The sequence below is a fragment of the Gigantopelta aegis genome, chromosome 10 (genome assembly GCF_016097555.1).
Source record: "Gigantopelta aegis isolate Gae_Host chromosome 10, Gae_host_genome, whole genome shotgun sequence".
NCBI classification, from domain to species: Eukaryota; Metazoa; Mollusca; class Gastropoda; order Neomphalida; family Peltospiridae; genus Gigantopelta; species Gigantopelta aegis.
In genome coordinates, this window is record NC_054708.1 from 76,782,484 (window position 1) to 76,799,403 (window position 16,920).

General features: G+C 35.5%; 1 protein-coding gene across 1 annotated transcript in view; it reads left to right on the plus strand.

Moving 5' to 3' along the window:
- LOC121383815 (synaptotagmin-5-like) overlaps positions 1–14,471 on the plus strand; it is an 85,169-nt gene extending 70,698 nt beyond the window's left edge. The window contains exons 4-5 of the mRNA XM_041513914.1: positions 5,203–5,326; positions 13,959–14,471. Of these exons, the coding sequence (XP_041369848.1) occupies positions 5,203–5,326; positions 13,959–14,257 (423 nt within the window). The 3' untranslated portion in view covers positions 14,258–14,471. The remainder of the gene's footprint in view (positions 1–5,202; positions 5,327–13,958) is intronic.
- The last annotated feature ends 2,449 nt before the right edge of the window (positions 14,472–16,920 follow it).

The window sequence follows — 16,920 nt, forward strand, 5'->3', positions numbered from 1 at the left end:
ATTATTTTGGTAGCCCTATTTGTTTGCTATTGAATCACATTTCAAAAGTAAAAGTATGTATTGTTTAACGACACCACTAGAGCACATTGATTTATTAATCATTGACTATTGGATGTCAAACATTTAGTAATTCTGATATACAATCTTAATTACAGAGAAAACCCGTTATATTTTTCCATTAGTAGCCATTTCTCGTTCCAGCCAATGCACCATGTGGCAGTATAGTGGCAGAGGGGTACCTCTCTAATTATCTTTGTCGTCTTTAACCATATGTCTTCCGCCATATAACCATTATTAAAATGTGCTAAGTACACCGCTAAGTATTTGTACTCTTCCTTGCATGGATGTGGTAGTAATTTTTCAGCTAGTGGTCAAAAAAGCTGTAATTTCCACAAATATTTTACACTGTCTAATAACTAAGTATTAGTGTCTTTAAACAAATAAAATTAGAAGTGTATAAAAGATGATTGCTTAAACATGTTCTACCAAGTATTTGTTATTTAACTGATGTCATTTGTTTCTACTTTACTAAGTATTTGTTACTTAATCGATGGCGTTTGTTTCTACTTTACTAAGTATTTGTTACTTAATCGATGGCGTTTGTTTCTACTTTACTAAGTATTTGTTACTTAATCGATGGCGTTTGTTTCTACTTTACTAAGTATTTGTTACTTAATCGATGGCGTTTGTTTCTACTTTACTAAGTATTTGTTACTTAAACATTGGCGTTTATTTCTGCTTGTCTTAACACCAGTTGAGAATCGTTCAAGGTGAAGACAAAGCCATTACACTGATCCCGTCTCAGAAGACGATTCCACAATTATGGTCGTCTCTAATTAATTTTCATTGATTGCTATGGCACATGGCTAGAATAATGTGCATAAAATTGATTTGTTTGCATTTTGCTTTTCTATGGGCCATACCAAATTGACAAGTAATTTATTTATGGTTATTAGTTGTGTGTGGGTGATACACATGTACATGTACATGGGTGTTTGTGAGACAATTAATGTTCATTCGGTGTGATTGCTACCATGGCATGCACCGATTTTAGCTCATACAAACTGCACAGACCTTGACAAAAGATCATTCTGTGGCAATTACCAGTGCTATTAAATGGAATGGAACTCAATGCTCTGTGATTGTGAGGTTCCCAATGAACTTTGCTGGATTCGTGTTTACAAATCAGTGGTTAACCGATGCTGCGATGTGTGCCTGTTAGAATTAATAAGAAATTCTTCAGTGTTTAGCTGACCCATGCAACCACCCTTGTATGGTGGTGTAGTGGTTAAACCAACGACTCTATATCATTCTCTCTCTCTCTCTCTCTCTCTCTCTCTCTCTCTCTCTCTCTCTCTCTCTCTCTCTCTCTCTCTCTCTCTCTCTCTCTCTCTCTCTCTCTCTCTCTCTCTGGTGTCTCTCTCTCTCTCTCTCTCTCTCTCTCTCTCTCTCTCTCTCTCTCTCTCTCTCTCTCTCTCTCTCCCTCTAGCTCTCTCTCTCTCTCTCTCTCTCAGTGTGTCTGTCTCTCTCTCTTTATGTCTCTCTTTCTCTCTCTCCCTCTCTGAATGTGTTTGTCTTTCTCTGTATGCGTTTCTCTCTCTCCCTCCCTCCCCCACTCTCTCTCTCTCTCTCTCTCTCTCTCTCTCTCTCTCTCGCGTCCTCCTCTCTCTCTCTATTCTTTTCTTTCTTTCCTCTCTCTTCTCTCTCTCTCTCTCTCTCTCTCTCTCTCTCTCTCTCTCTCTCTCTCGTGTCTTTGTATGAACAACTAACTATCAATCCCAGCTAATTAGCACCGACAGTATATAATTGTCTATCAATCCCAGCTAATTAGCACAGACAGTATATAATTGTCTATCAATCCCAGCTAATTAACACAGACAGTATATAATTGTCTATCAATCCCAGCTAATTAGCACAGACAGTATATAATTGTTTATCCAGCTAATTAGCACAGACAGTATGTAATTGTCTATCCAACTAATTAGCACAGACAGTATATAATTGTCTATCAATCCCAGCTATTAGCACAGACAGTATATAATTATCTATCAATCCCAGCTATTAGCACAGACAGTATATAATTATCTATCAATCCCAGCTATTAGCACAGACAGTATATAATTGTCTATCAATCCCAGCTATTAGCACAGACAGTATATAATTGTCTATCAATCCCAGCTATTAGCACAGACAGTATATAATTGTCTATCAATCCCAGCTATTAGCACAGACAGTATATAATTGTCTATCCAGGACAGCATGCTTGAACCTTCATAGGATATAAGCGTGAAAATCAAGTTAAAATGAACAACAGCTTGTACAGCAAATCTTTGGATGTTTAATACCATCTAGATGCCTGTATGTCTTTATTATGATATATCTGTCTGTGTGTCAGTGATGTCTTCAAAACTCATATACTTTCCTGTACAGTTCTCAAACCAATATTTGATTCACACAGTTTGTAACGCACCACAGAGCACTTATATTCTCATCCATCAATTTAATCTCAAACAATTTTGGATTTCTGTTTGTTCTTGTGGGTTACTGTGCCATTTCAGGATAATTCAATTACTTTTTTTCCCTTTTTTTTGCAATATTTTATTTTAATATAAAGTTTATGATTTTGGTCCAAAATGCCTGAGAAGGACTAGAATCGATTGCTAATAAGGGCCATTCAGTTTTTTGCTTTATGGTTCCATATAAGTGTACCAACCATACACTTAGGTGATGGTGTTATATGCCTGCATGCATACACATATCCTGTATGAAAAAACCCAACCCCAAAACAAACAAAAAATAACAAGATTTTGACAAAAATATTTTTAATTTGTTCCAAAATTAACATTCTATATGAGTATATGTGTTTGTTAGGAAAATGTTGATCCTTATTGTGAATGGCCCCTAATATATGTGTTGATAGTTTGTGAACATTGTTGAAATTCTGGATATGTCACTTTTTCCATACAAAATGATCCCACAGTGGATTAAAAGCGCATATGGCATGGTCATTTAGAGTGCTGAATTCTTATAATGAAGGGTGTTTACTATCACGAACTGCAGCCTGAAAGGAGCTACTACCGGTATATGTTATATCATTTACACACGAATTCAGAATGCAAAAAAATTAAAATAAATAATAATTATAATAATGTGAAATGATGAAGTTAAATGGTAAAGTTTGTTTTGTTTAATGACAGAATAAGAGCACATTAATTAATTAATCAACGGACTATTGGATGTCAAACATTTGGTCATTTTGACTTGTACATACATACATGTACATGTACACGTATAGTCATCAGAGGAAATCTGCTACATGTTTCCATCAGCAGCAAGAGATCTCTTATATGCACTTTCCCACAAACAGCACAACACACTTCACAAATATTAAATAACTTTTCTTAAATTTCCAGACTGTTTTTTTTGTTGTTTTTTTCATACGGCTATGACTAAGTTGTAAAAGGTGTATATAATATAATTTAAAACAAATTGTGGTCAGCCCACATGTACCTTGTTTTTTGGTATAATAGTTAAACAACTACATGTATAGTAGTCCACTCAACAAAGACCTATTTTTCAGATTGGATTGTGGATTGGATTGGATAACATATTAACATGCTTATATCCAATTAAGGTTCAAGCATGTCTCTCCCAGGCACAATCTCTGACTTTGCCAGTTACTGGGTCCAGGAGAGAAGGGGGATGGGTGGTGGGTGGTTATTTTTCAGAGAATATATTCTGACAGCAATTATACTGATGTTATGCATATAAAAGTAAATGGTGGTGTGTAACCTTAAAGGCACAGTAATTACTGTTGTCAAAACTTATTTATTTATTTTATTTATTCATTTATTCATTTATTATTTATATTTGTTTATATATTTGTATTCCTTTATGTACCTATATATATATTGTGTTAATAATAAAATTTAAAAAAAAAAAAAAAAGTCTGAACAGGGCTTCTAGAATTGTTCTGAAATCCACTAGCCAAGGGATCAGTGATTTTTATAATTTACTAGCCACAATTACAAATTCACTAGCCCTACTTTACTTTAAGTTAATACAATTTTACTAAATAATAGTAATAATCAGATATGTCAGCTAAAGAGGGAGATAGAGCTTTAAAACACTAACATTGTGGGGGTTGGGTGGGGGTCTTGATATTCTTGTTTACAAAATAGATTTAACTGCAACATTTGACTTCGGGCATGGCAATAGTAGTTATTTACTATCCCAGCATTGAATAACACTAGCCATGGCAGCGTTCTATTATAATCTAGAAGCCCTGTGTCACAGCTAGATCAAAGAATCTTATCTCGCCTTCATGTAAAATTCTTTAATCTCATTGGTTGTTTGCCGTTGGACAAATCCCTTATACCCCTGTGGGCGGAGCCAAATTCTCTTATACCCCGTCTGTAATTTTCAACAGTTTCCAGCCACCCCAATTAATGCTAAAGCAATAATTAGATTATAAATAACATTGATAATCAATCAAAATTAATTGTTTTTAATTAATATCTGTTTCAGACAATTTCGTATTACAAACATTTGAAGTTAAAAACTCGTTTATCGATGGAACTATTTTTCGTCACTGGCAAGTGGTTTCATTCGCGTCCGCGTGGTACGGCTCCGTTAATAAATTGTTAACAATTATTGTCTGGCGTTATTTTGATTATTTGGCTATATGGTTTAACATATCGGCAAGATAAATTCGTTGTAGAAGCATCTCTCGGAGTATATGGCTTTTTATGTACCCTTTGTGTGCTCTTTTACCCCCTTGTTTCGGCTCGGGTAAAAGAACACACAGAGGGTACATAAAAAGCCATATATCCCGAGAGATGCTTCTACAACTTATAATATTAAGATTCTGTCCTGAGTTTCTTCAGAAATTGAGACACCTTAGAATATAAACTAAGTGCACAGAAATGGAGATTTTAAGCATGCATGGAACTATAAATTTTGATCAAAATTACCATTCAGGGCCTTTATTATTCTAAGCTAGTAATTGTATCTTAGTGATACAATATTATAAAATTGTTGTAGACTATGACAACACTATGGCTTTTGATGTAATGACATCATAGCCTACAACAGTTTTACAATTTCATAGTGCTAAGATAGCATTGTAAGAATATAGATAAGATTAAGAAGACTGTAATAATTATATAAATGTTTAAGTGAATTATTTCCATTATATTTCAGCAAGACGAAGATTTTGGGGACTTGATGTTCTCGCTCAACTACCTCCCAAGTGCTGAACGTCTAACCATCGTCATTGCCAAGGCAAGAAATCTGAGGCATTCTGAAGATGGCAAGATAACACTTGGTAAGTACTAAGTTGTTTTTATTGTCACAAGAATGAATGTCATGTAAAGTAATTTATATAGATGTCCTGAGTGACCAATACATCACAACACCTTGCTTTTGTTCATCAAAACCACCCATACCCAAGCTCACAATGCAAGCACCGTGCACACACCATTTCATGCACACACCATTTCATGCCCATATTCTGCAGTTGTCCTCACAAGCCAAGTTACTCCTCTTTTGTCGCATATTAAACTAATCTGAACACAAGTCTGATAATAATTGTCATTTAATATTTAACAACACAGAGTTAATTGACAGGATTCGAACCTACTGCACCAATTTGCATCCATGGTATTTGACAGCATGAAAGGCAGAGCATACAATGTAGCTCAGTGATGCATGGTCAGTCTGGGATCTCCCTTCAGACAGTGCACCATGACTGGTATATCAAAGGTCATGGTATGTGCTATCCTGTCTGTGGGATGGTGCATATGAAAGATCCCTTGCTAGTAATGGGAAAATGTAGCAGGTTTCCTCTCTAAGACTATATGTCAAAATTACCAAATGTTTGACATCCACTAGTTGATGATTAATAAATCAGTGTGCTCCAGTGGTGTCATTAAACAAAACAAACTTTAACTCTTTTTTTGACAATCCTGAAACCAGGTCTTCCACAAAACTGAATGCCCAATTATAACCATAGTTAATAATGTATGCTGTTAAACACTCGGTTCGTAGCTAATGTAACAATTTTATAATCCCTGGCTAGCTGTATTACACTTTCCTAACTTAATTCATATAACATACCAGTAAAAGTATTCAGTGATCATGTAGCTCAATACAATACTGTTACAAGTGATAACTATTACACAATACTATGTTTGACTTGTGGCGTTAGAACATCCTCAATCTCAGTGGGTTCTTCTGGACTGAATTCTTAATAGTAAACAAGACAGAATTTTCACACAGATTATTCTAACTTTAGCACACCTACATGTAGAAATTGCAATTTTGATTTCAATTTTACAATGTACGTGTACAAATGTACATGTAACTAACATTTTTCACCTTTTAGTGAAAATATTGTTTAATACAAGACAGCCATTAAAAATGTTATATTAATACCAGTTTACATACCCCCCCCCTCCCCCCACACATACACACATTTTTTTAATACCTACATGTATACATTTTTGGCTTTTAAAGTCAGGTAGCAGAAAACAAATTTAAAAAAATGATCATTAGAAAATTGTGCTGGAATTTTATCTGCATGTAGTTAATGATTATAAATAATAAATCAAGATTAATTGTGAAATGTCATGACTATGTATATATATATTATGTTACATAATTGATGATAATCAATATGAACTGTTTTTGTTGTCAATTAGATTGAACTGTTCAATAATTAAATGTTCGAATCTGCAGAAATTCCAATTGGTTCTACCATGCTATGTACTGGTACATATATAGCTCTCCCCAACCAATACTCATATCGGCCTCCATGATGTAGTGGTTGAGCCATCAGAAATAAGATAGCTCTACCCAACCAATACTCATACCGGCCTCAGTGATGTAGTGGTTGAGCCATCAGAAATAAGATAGCTCTACCCAACCAATACTCATACCGGCCTCAGTGATGTAGTGGTTGAGCCATCAGAAATAAGATAGCTCTACCCAACCAATACTCATACCGGCCTCAGTGATGTAGTGGTTGAGCCATCAGAAATAAGATAGCTCTACCCAACCAATACTCATACTGGCCTCCGTGATGTAGTGGTTGAGCCATCAGAAATACATGTAAGGCTGGTAGATACTAGGTTCGCATCCTGGTACTGGCTTCTATTCAATGTGAGTTTAAAGGGACATTCCTGAGTTTGCTGCAATTTTTAAGATGTTATCGATTAACAGAGACTTTTTAACAATTGTAATTACATAATTAATATATTTTTCTGCATAAAATATTAGTGGCTGTATATTAAACGTGTTTCTTGATTGTTCTAATATTTGTACTAGTTTAAATTTAATTTTATTTCCAATTTTTTTTTTTTCGTACGTACGAAATTATTTGAAGACAAAATCCAGTTTGGGCTTCTTACAAATATTAAGACAACCGGAAACACATTGAATATACAGACACTGATATTCTAAACAAGAAAATATATTTAATATGTAAGTTTAATCGTAGAAATATTTTATTAGTCGAAAACATCTTACTATGCAGCAAACTCAGGAATGTCTCTTTAACAACTCAGTGGGTAGGTGTCATGTCACTACACTGACTTCTCTCTCACTAACCATTAGCATACAGACGGCTAAGGTGTGTGTGCCCAGGACAGTGTGCTTGAACCTTAATTGGATATAAACTTGAAAATATCTATAAATGAAATGAAATGAACAATACCCATCCATACAGGAACACTGGAGAATAAATTTGCCATGGACGTGACTTCAATGGTTTGTGTAAAAACTACTTTTATTTTATCTCTAATACGGGTATTTCAACACTTGGTCAATACATAGTAAAGACAACCTTCTTTCACCACATTATATTATTAAGACCACTCCTGCCAATGTTAAAATATTCCAAGACATTCGATTATCAATTTCATAATCGGTCATCACATCACTATAGCACCAAATTGATTAATTTTCAAATATAATGAATTATACAATTGATTATTGGAACACCACTACTAATATAATATCAATATATATTTTTTTTTACAGTAATCATAGTTTGTATGCTGGTTACATTGTTGAATTGACACCCAATTAACAGCCAATGTGTATTTTTGTGCTGAAGTGTCCTTATCTAATTATTCATTCGTTCATTTGTTTATTCATTCATTCATTTTACATGTTGTGCTGTTTTTGTTTTGATGAGTTGTTGTTTTTGGGTGGGTTTTTTTTACATTAAAATGTTTTATTGAAGCTGTGTAGTGCAAAAAATGTAATAGCTGTTGATATACAGCTTCCAGTTAACAGATAAATCTCCATCTAGAGGGTTTCTGACAGAAATGTGAAAGGCTTACATTGATCTGGCGGGCTGCATGCAGTAATCAAGTTACATCAGCTGTTTTTTCCCCTGAGCGAAAATTCACTTATTTAGATGTGCAAATACGAAGATAATTTTATTACTGAAAGCTATATCTAGCAGTCTGGCATTCTTTTGAGGTCATTTATTTTGTCAAAACTTCCTGAATATAGTAACTCTGTATCAGCTGTTGGGCACTGGTTGGGATAGTAAAAAAACTGAGTCAACTGAGAGTGATCAATCCAGTGACCTCCTGTACCTTAAATGAGTGTTCTACCACTGAGCTACTAAACATTTGTAAATACCTATACTATCATTGTGAAGCATCCATCAAATGTCATGAAATCTGACATAATTATATGTATGTTGGATATGTCACAGTGAGCTATAAATCTTGCATGGTGTTCTTGATTTCAAATGGTGTGTTAGCATACAGGATACCAATTTATTTGTAAGTTATATTAAAATATAATAATTATAATTAACAAGTATATAGCGAGAAACACCAACACAGTTCTCCTGATGGTGTACATGCACACAGACTCATTGGATTTTCCCATTCCATTTTGTATTCCATATCTTGTTGATGTTTGATAGCTTGTTTGAACCCTTGGGATATAAGCACATTAATACTTGCCAAACAAGATATTTGTCAACAGCATCACAAGAGAAAATCTACTCACAGGAATAACAAAACAATGTTTTTGTTTTAAATACATGTAATAGATAAAACAAATAATTTAAATCTCAAGTACTGAGTGTTATTGGGCCAATTTGGGGCTCTATTTTAAGTATATCTTGTAAAAATACAGCATTTAAATAACACCACTTTTTTTACATCATTGTCATGTAATAAAATTCCAGCATTGTTACACTACAGTAATTTCTTAAATTGACCAATTCAAATATTTTATTAGGTCATTAAATATGCTACATGTATTTGCTGTGGGACTCTTCCTTTAAAAACATTATCTCCAGCATGATAAATAAGGTATGAAAACCCCCCACAACCACAAACGAATTCGTCAAAACTTCCATCAATCCATATTCAAGCCACTTTTCTTTAATGACCAAGAATAGAAAATGCTGCAAGAGAATGTCCAAATTGACAGAAACATTAAGCCTTGATATGACTTCTTTTCTGCGTGTTAAGCAAGGACAGAAGACGTGAAAGAGAAAACCAATACTGGCTGTGTGGGTTGCTATACGAAACACCAGGTGGCAGGCCAGCAATCTGTGGTATTAAGTGCAGACATCATTGAAACACATCACCATGGCGCTAACCTCTTAAGCCCTGGTGGCATGAACATTAATTTGAGTGATGGAATGTTCAGAAAAGTGTCTCATATTTGGAAATTAATTGATTATCAAACTACAAATCCATGACCAATTTTTCATTTTTAGAATTGAAAATATTAACCATAGGCGTTAGAAGCCCAACTCTGAAGATATACATGTAGAGAATAGCTGGCTACTGTCTTAAGATATAGCAATTATTCTGATATGGTGAGAATGGTGAATGCCATCAGGCTTGAACTACCAAATGGAAGTAACCATTCAACCTGTGTAGGATATAAAGTTGATATGTTAAGACAGTAACCCGTTATTTTATTTATCCTACAGACCAACATAATTATTAATACCAAACATTAAATTATGAAATGAATTTCTGCTTTATTTCACACATTTATAATTTTATAGAATAATAGGTTCACATGTATTGATTTTTTGTGTGTGTCATCTATAACCTTGTTGCTAAGAATATCTATACACCAAAACACTAACTATATTGTTGTTATTCATAGTCATTCTGGGAAAGTTGAAGTTTGCTTTGTTTAGCAACATTTAAAGCACAGTGATTTATTAATCATCAGCTTTTGGATGTCAAACATTTATAAATTTTGACATTTACTCTTAAAGGAAACCTGCTGCATTTTTCTGTTAGCAGCAAGGGGATCTTTTGGGGGGAATAAAGTGCACAGACAGAACACTACATACTATGGCCTTTGTAATACTAGTCTATACTATACTATACTATACTATACTATACTATACTATACTATACTGGTTGGGATGGGCCAAACGTAATTACATTTTGAGAATTGGTCCACCAATGGAGTTCAGTTCTTCAAAGCAAATTGAACCCCTCAGGCGAGTGATCTACTAACTCTAGAGATAGAGCCCTTAAAGGGACATTCCTCAGTTCGCTGCAATTTCTTAGATGAACAGAGACTTTTTAACGATTGTAATTAAATATCAAATATATGTATCTGCATAAAATATTACGGTAGTGGCTATATATTAAACATGTTTCTGATCGTTCTAATATTTGTACTGGGTTAAATTTTATTTTATTTCCTAAAATATGTTTTTTTCTTACATGTACGTACAAAATTATTTGAAGACAAAATCCATTTTGGGCTTTTTAGAAATATTAAGATGACCAGAAACACATTGAATATACAGACACTGATTTTCTAAACAAGAAAATATATTTATATTGTAAGTTTAATCATAGAAATATTTTATTAGCCGGAAACATCTTAGAATGGAGCAAACTCAGGAATTAATGTCCCTTTAAAATGTGTTTAACCTATTTTTATATACATGTATGTATGTGGTGGCAGCATAATTTTTCTCTTGATCTATCTCTAAACCGTGTAACATATTAAAATAACCATACATGTATGTTAGACACCAAATAGCCATAATTTAAAATGTGACAAGGTGGCATTATAAACAGATATCCCTTTCATATCCTTCCCAAAACAGCCAGAGTTTAATATGACTTTGCAGGTTTTTATCACATTTCCATTTCTTGGACATAATCCAGTTTTCACAAGGCTTTGATCTGAACTGATGAGAAATGATCTTAATTTTAGTATGTTACATATAGTTTTTTACTTTTCTAAGATGTAGTTTTTAACTTTTCTGAGATATTTTTGTTTGTTTTAAATATGGGTCATATCTCTGCCTGATACATGTATGTCATAAAACAAACCTTCTTTTTCCTTTCCTATATATATGCTGTGTTATATTGATGGCCTCGTCACCCCATCCCCACACTGAAGGACCTTCCAGTGGAGTCAGACTGACTTGTCCATTTTCTCTCAGTAATTGAATATTCCCATAAAGGCGAGGGAAATTCACTTAAGATGGGTCTTAATTGCCAGATTCATTTATCTGTAGGTGGTCAGCTAATGGTCACTCCATATAGCCTCGTTACTGGCCCCTTTGACAGCGGCATTTTATTAACCCTTTCCTCACCCCCCCCCCCCCCCCCCCCCCCCCCCCCCCATGAGTTGCTGGAAATAGCTGAGGTGAACGTAGAGCACTCGTCTGAGGTGTGATGGGATTGCATGAACACAATGGGTTGTATTAATTAGTGAACACAATGGTTTGTATTAATTAGTGAACACAATGGGTTGTATTAATTAGTGAACACAATGGTTTGTATTAATTATTGAACACAATGGGTTGTATTAATTAGTGAACACAATGGTTTGTATTAATTAGTGAACACAATGGTTTGTATTAATTAGTGAACACAATGGGTTGTATTAATTAGTGAACACAATGGTTTGTATTAATTAGTGAACACAATGGGTTGTATTAATTATTGAACACAATAGGTTGTATTAATTATTGAACACAATGAGTTGTATTCATTATTGAACATTATTGAACACAATGGGCTGTATTAATTATTGAACACAATGGGTTGTATTATTGAACACAACTAATGGGTTATAGGTTTGAACATGCTGGGTCATATAGGATTGGTACAATGAAGGGGAAAAAAAAGAAATGTTTTATTTAACGACACACTCAACACATTTTATTTATGGTTACAATGGATCCATGGACCTATCAGTCACTCTGTAACAAATCAGTTGTTAGAGCACTTGCCTTATGTATGATGGGTCATATATAGGATTTATCGCAGTGATGTGTGTATTCAAAGCCTTCGTATGTACTGTCTTGTCTGTGGGAAGAACATATAAAAGATTCATTGCTACCACTGGAAAAAATATAGTGTGTTTCGTCTAAGACTATTGTAATAATTACTAAATCCAGTAGTCATGTTGTTAAATAAAACAAACTTTAACTTAAATCACAATGGGTCCATTGTCTAGTGGATAAGCTGCTGGACAATCAAGCTGATGACAGTGGTTCAAATCCCATTAAAGCTGGCTCACACTTTCATTCATCTTTCTCTATCACCCTCTGTCTATCATTCTTATTATGTTAATAAAAACTTTCTAATTTCTCCTATGATTTCAATGTTTTGACCCTGTCTGTTAGTTTCCTCCGACTCTGTCTTCTGAGCGGTCCACATCATCACCTACCTATCTCAACTTCCTCCATGGGTCTCTGTGTATTTCCCTGCACCCACCTGGCATCCTCATACTCTGCCGCTAATAATACTTGTCTGACCCATGGCACTAACGACCACAGGTAGTATGGGAGCATAGAATTAGTAGGTGGTTACATGTGCCTCTTAACAATGCCAGAACTAACTACTGAACACTCCCCAAAGTGGTCAGACTAAGCCCATAGATAAAAGCAGATGGGTAATGGCAGGTGTGTGGTACAGATAGTCACAAGAGACAAGCACCTGTCGTGGTTGGAGAGACAAGGATTGGGTTGTGGAGGTGGACAACAAAAGAAGTTGAAAGATAGGAGGAGTTGCCAGATTGGGGGTAAATGAGATGGAAGTCAAAGGAGAGAAAGGAAAGAGGGCAGTAGGATAAAAAAAAAAAAAAATCACAATGGGTGGGCTTACTGGTTACCCTTTAAAACAAATTAATGGTTAGAGCACTCACAAATGATGTAATGGGTCATAGGATGGGTCATTAGTGGACCAAACAGTTACATGTACTCTCAAAAACAGATTTTGAAATATAACTATACATGTACATGTCCAGACACCAAATAACCACAGTTTAACTTAACAAGTACAGAGGTGTCATTAAATATATAAAGTTGAAATTACAAATAGCAATCTTCACGTTTATTTCAGATGTGTTTAAATCTTCAATGCGGAAGAAATGTACAGCTCCTGACACAGATTCCTGGGAGCAGTCCTTTGATATTGACTCTGCCTTGTGCAGAAATATGATTTTCAAAATGTTAATAATTTGTTCATTCATATTTAAGAAAGAGAGTATAAAGGATAAATAGTTTTCATAATTTTGACCCATGCTGTTTTACTTTGTATTATTTTCAAATCATTCTGCGACAAGAGGACCAATTTTATTCTATTTTATTTTATTTCCAGATCCTTTTGTGAAAGCAATAGAACCCATTCTGTTCTATTTTACGTTCTATTCAGATCCTTTTATAATGAAAGCAGTGTGACCCATTCTGTTTTCCTTATTTTATTTCCAGATCCTTTTGTGAAAGCAATAGAACCCATTCTGTTCTATTTTACGTTCTATTCAGATCCTTTTATAATGAAAGCAGTGTGACCCATTCTGTTTTTCTTATTTTATTTCCAGATCCTTTTGTGAAAGCAATAGAACCCATTCTGTTCTATTTTACGTTCTATTCAGATCCTTTTATAATGAAAGCAGTGTGACCCATTCTGTTTTCCTTATTTTATTTCCAGATCCTTTTGTGAAAGCAATGCTGTTTTATGGTGGCAAGAAGCTGAAGAAGAAGAAGACCTCGACAAAGCACAACACATGTAATCCCATATGGAACGAGGCTCTGGTCTTCAACCTGAGCAAGGAGCATCTCAACAGCCTGTACCTTGACTTGGTGGTCTTTCACGACAATAAGATCGGCAACGATGAACTGCTGGGTAAGGTGCGGCTCGGCCCCGACTCAGGGGGGGATGAGAGGGACCACTGGAAGGACTTGGTGCAGGAGAAGTCGGCCACAGCCAGGTGGCACAACCTCTCTTGACGCCATCTTGATGATAGTTTCCACAACAAGCTCATGTGTTTACCATGGATGTTAAGGAGACGGATTAGTCTACAGTGAGATTAGGGGTTTAATTCTGGGGGGTTTTAAAGGTAATTTAATTTAATGGTCTTTGTTTAGTTTACAGTGAGATTAGGGGTTTTCTCAAGGTACTTTAATGGTCATCTTTTAGTTTACAGTGAGATTAGGGGTTTAATTCCAAGTTTCTTAAAGTGACTTTAATTTAATGGTCTTCTTGTAGTTTACAGTTAGATTAGATTTTTTTTGTGTGGGGGTGGGGGTAGGGGGTGGGTTTTAAAGGTACATGTAGGCCTACTTTAATGGACTTCTTTAAGTTTACAGTGAGATGTGGGGGTTTCTTAAAGGTACTTTAATGGTCTTCATTTAGTTTTGTAGAGGGATTAGGTTTGTCCTTTGTTCTTGGTCTTCTTTCAACAATGTATAGTGTTTCTTGCCAAAACACAACTTACTCTTTCATATACATGTAGTAATATCTAAAGTTAAATTGTGCTTTGTTTAATGACATCACTAATGCACAGTGATTAATTAATCATTGGCAAATTGGACGTCAGTGTTTTGGTGATTCTGACACACTTTTCAGAAAAAAATCTACAACATTTTCCATTAGCAGTAATAGATTTTTTATGTGACATTTCCCAGATTCAGGACAACATATACCATGACCTTTGATATACCAATTGTGGGGTGTGTACTGGTTGGTGTTGTAAAAAAGCCAGTGGGTTCATCCTATGGCCCTATGAGCACTCCTCAGTCAACCATATGTGTTGAGATCTTATCTATATACTGTAAGTGTTTATAATTGTCACCGATTGAATTGTCTCAGTTAATTTAGACATCAGGATAAAGAGAATACAAAAAACCTCAGTCATCACAAATTTTTGGTGCTTCCCACATGGTCACATCAAGATACTACTTTGAGCTTCTGTGGATATTAGAATAACAAAATCACACTGAATGCACATAAATTAATATTCTAATCAAGATTGTGCCCCGGACCACACCACTGGCTATCCAGAGGCCGGGCCCGGGATGGACATGCCCGAAACCTTTGTGGTATAGGGGCATGTTAAAAGGTACTCTCTCTCTCTCCCTCTCTCACTAAGCAAGAAAACATGCATTCAAACAGAGAGAGAGAGCAGTATATAGCTCAGCTGGTATAGAGCGGTTGTCTGATGTGTTTTGATCATAGGATCCTAGGATCAAACCCTCTTGGAGCTGGTAACCATTCTGAGTTTGTTGTTTACTGCATCCCAACTAGTGCCACACAACTGGTACCAAACGACATGGTATATGTGCTGTCTTGTCTGTGTTAAAGTGCATATAAGAGATCTTTAACCAACCACAGTGGTGTCATGGTTAAGTCATCAGATATAAAAGACTGGTAGGTATAGGGTTCGCAGACCGGTATCGGCTCCCACCCAGAGCGAGTTTTAATGACTCATTGGGTAGGTGTATAAGGCCAAAACACCCCCTTCTCTCTCACTAACCACTAACAATTAACAACTATCCAACTGTCCTTGACAGACAACCTAGATAGCTGAGGTGTACATGTACCCAGGACAGCATGCTTGAACCTTAATTGGATATAAGCACGAAAATAAAGTTGAAATAAAATGAAAAGATCTCTTGCTACTGATGGAAAAATGTAGTGGGTTTCACCTGAGATTATATGTCAGAATTATCAAATGTTTGACATCCAAAAACTGAGGTGCCCTATAGTTGTGTCATTCGGCAAAACAAACTTTAACTTTCTGAGTGAGAAATACCATACAATGTTTATAGTACACTCTGTTCCATTAACTTTATAATACAAAAATATATTAATTAGAAATCTAAGATAAAATATTATTTTCAATGAATAGAAAATGACAGATATTGTCCCACAATATACAGGCCCCTAGGAATGACATCTGTAGTGGGGGTGACATAATGCATACAATATACAGGCCCATAGGAATGACATCTGTAGTGGGGGTGACATAATGCATACAATATACAGGCCCCTAGGAATGACATCTGTAGTGGGGGTGACATAATGCATACAATATACAGGCCCATAGGAATGACATCTGTAGTGGGGGTGACATAATGCATACAATATACAGGCCCCTAGCAATGACATCTGTAGTGGGGGTGACATAATGCATACAATATACAGGCCCATAGGAATGACATCTGTAGTGGGGGTGACATAATGCATACAATATACAGGCCCCTAGCAATGACATCTGTAGTGGGGGTGACATAATGCATACAGTATACAGGCCCATAGGAATGACATCTGTAGTGGGGGTGACATAATGCATACAATATACAGGCCCATAGGAATGACATCTGTAGTGGGGGTGACATAATGCATACAATATACAGGCCCCTAGCAATGACATCTGTAGTGGGGGTGACATAATGCATACAATATACAGGCCCATAGGAATGACATCTGTAGTGGGGGTGACATAATGCATACAATATACAGGCCCCTAGGAATGACATCTGTAGTGGGGGTGACATAATGCATACAGTATACAGGCCCCTAGGAATGACATCTGTAGTGGGGGTGACATAATGCATACAGTATACAGGCCCCTAGGAATGACATCTGTAGTGGGGGTGACATAATGCAT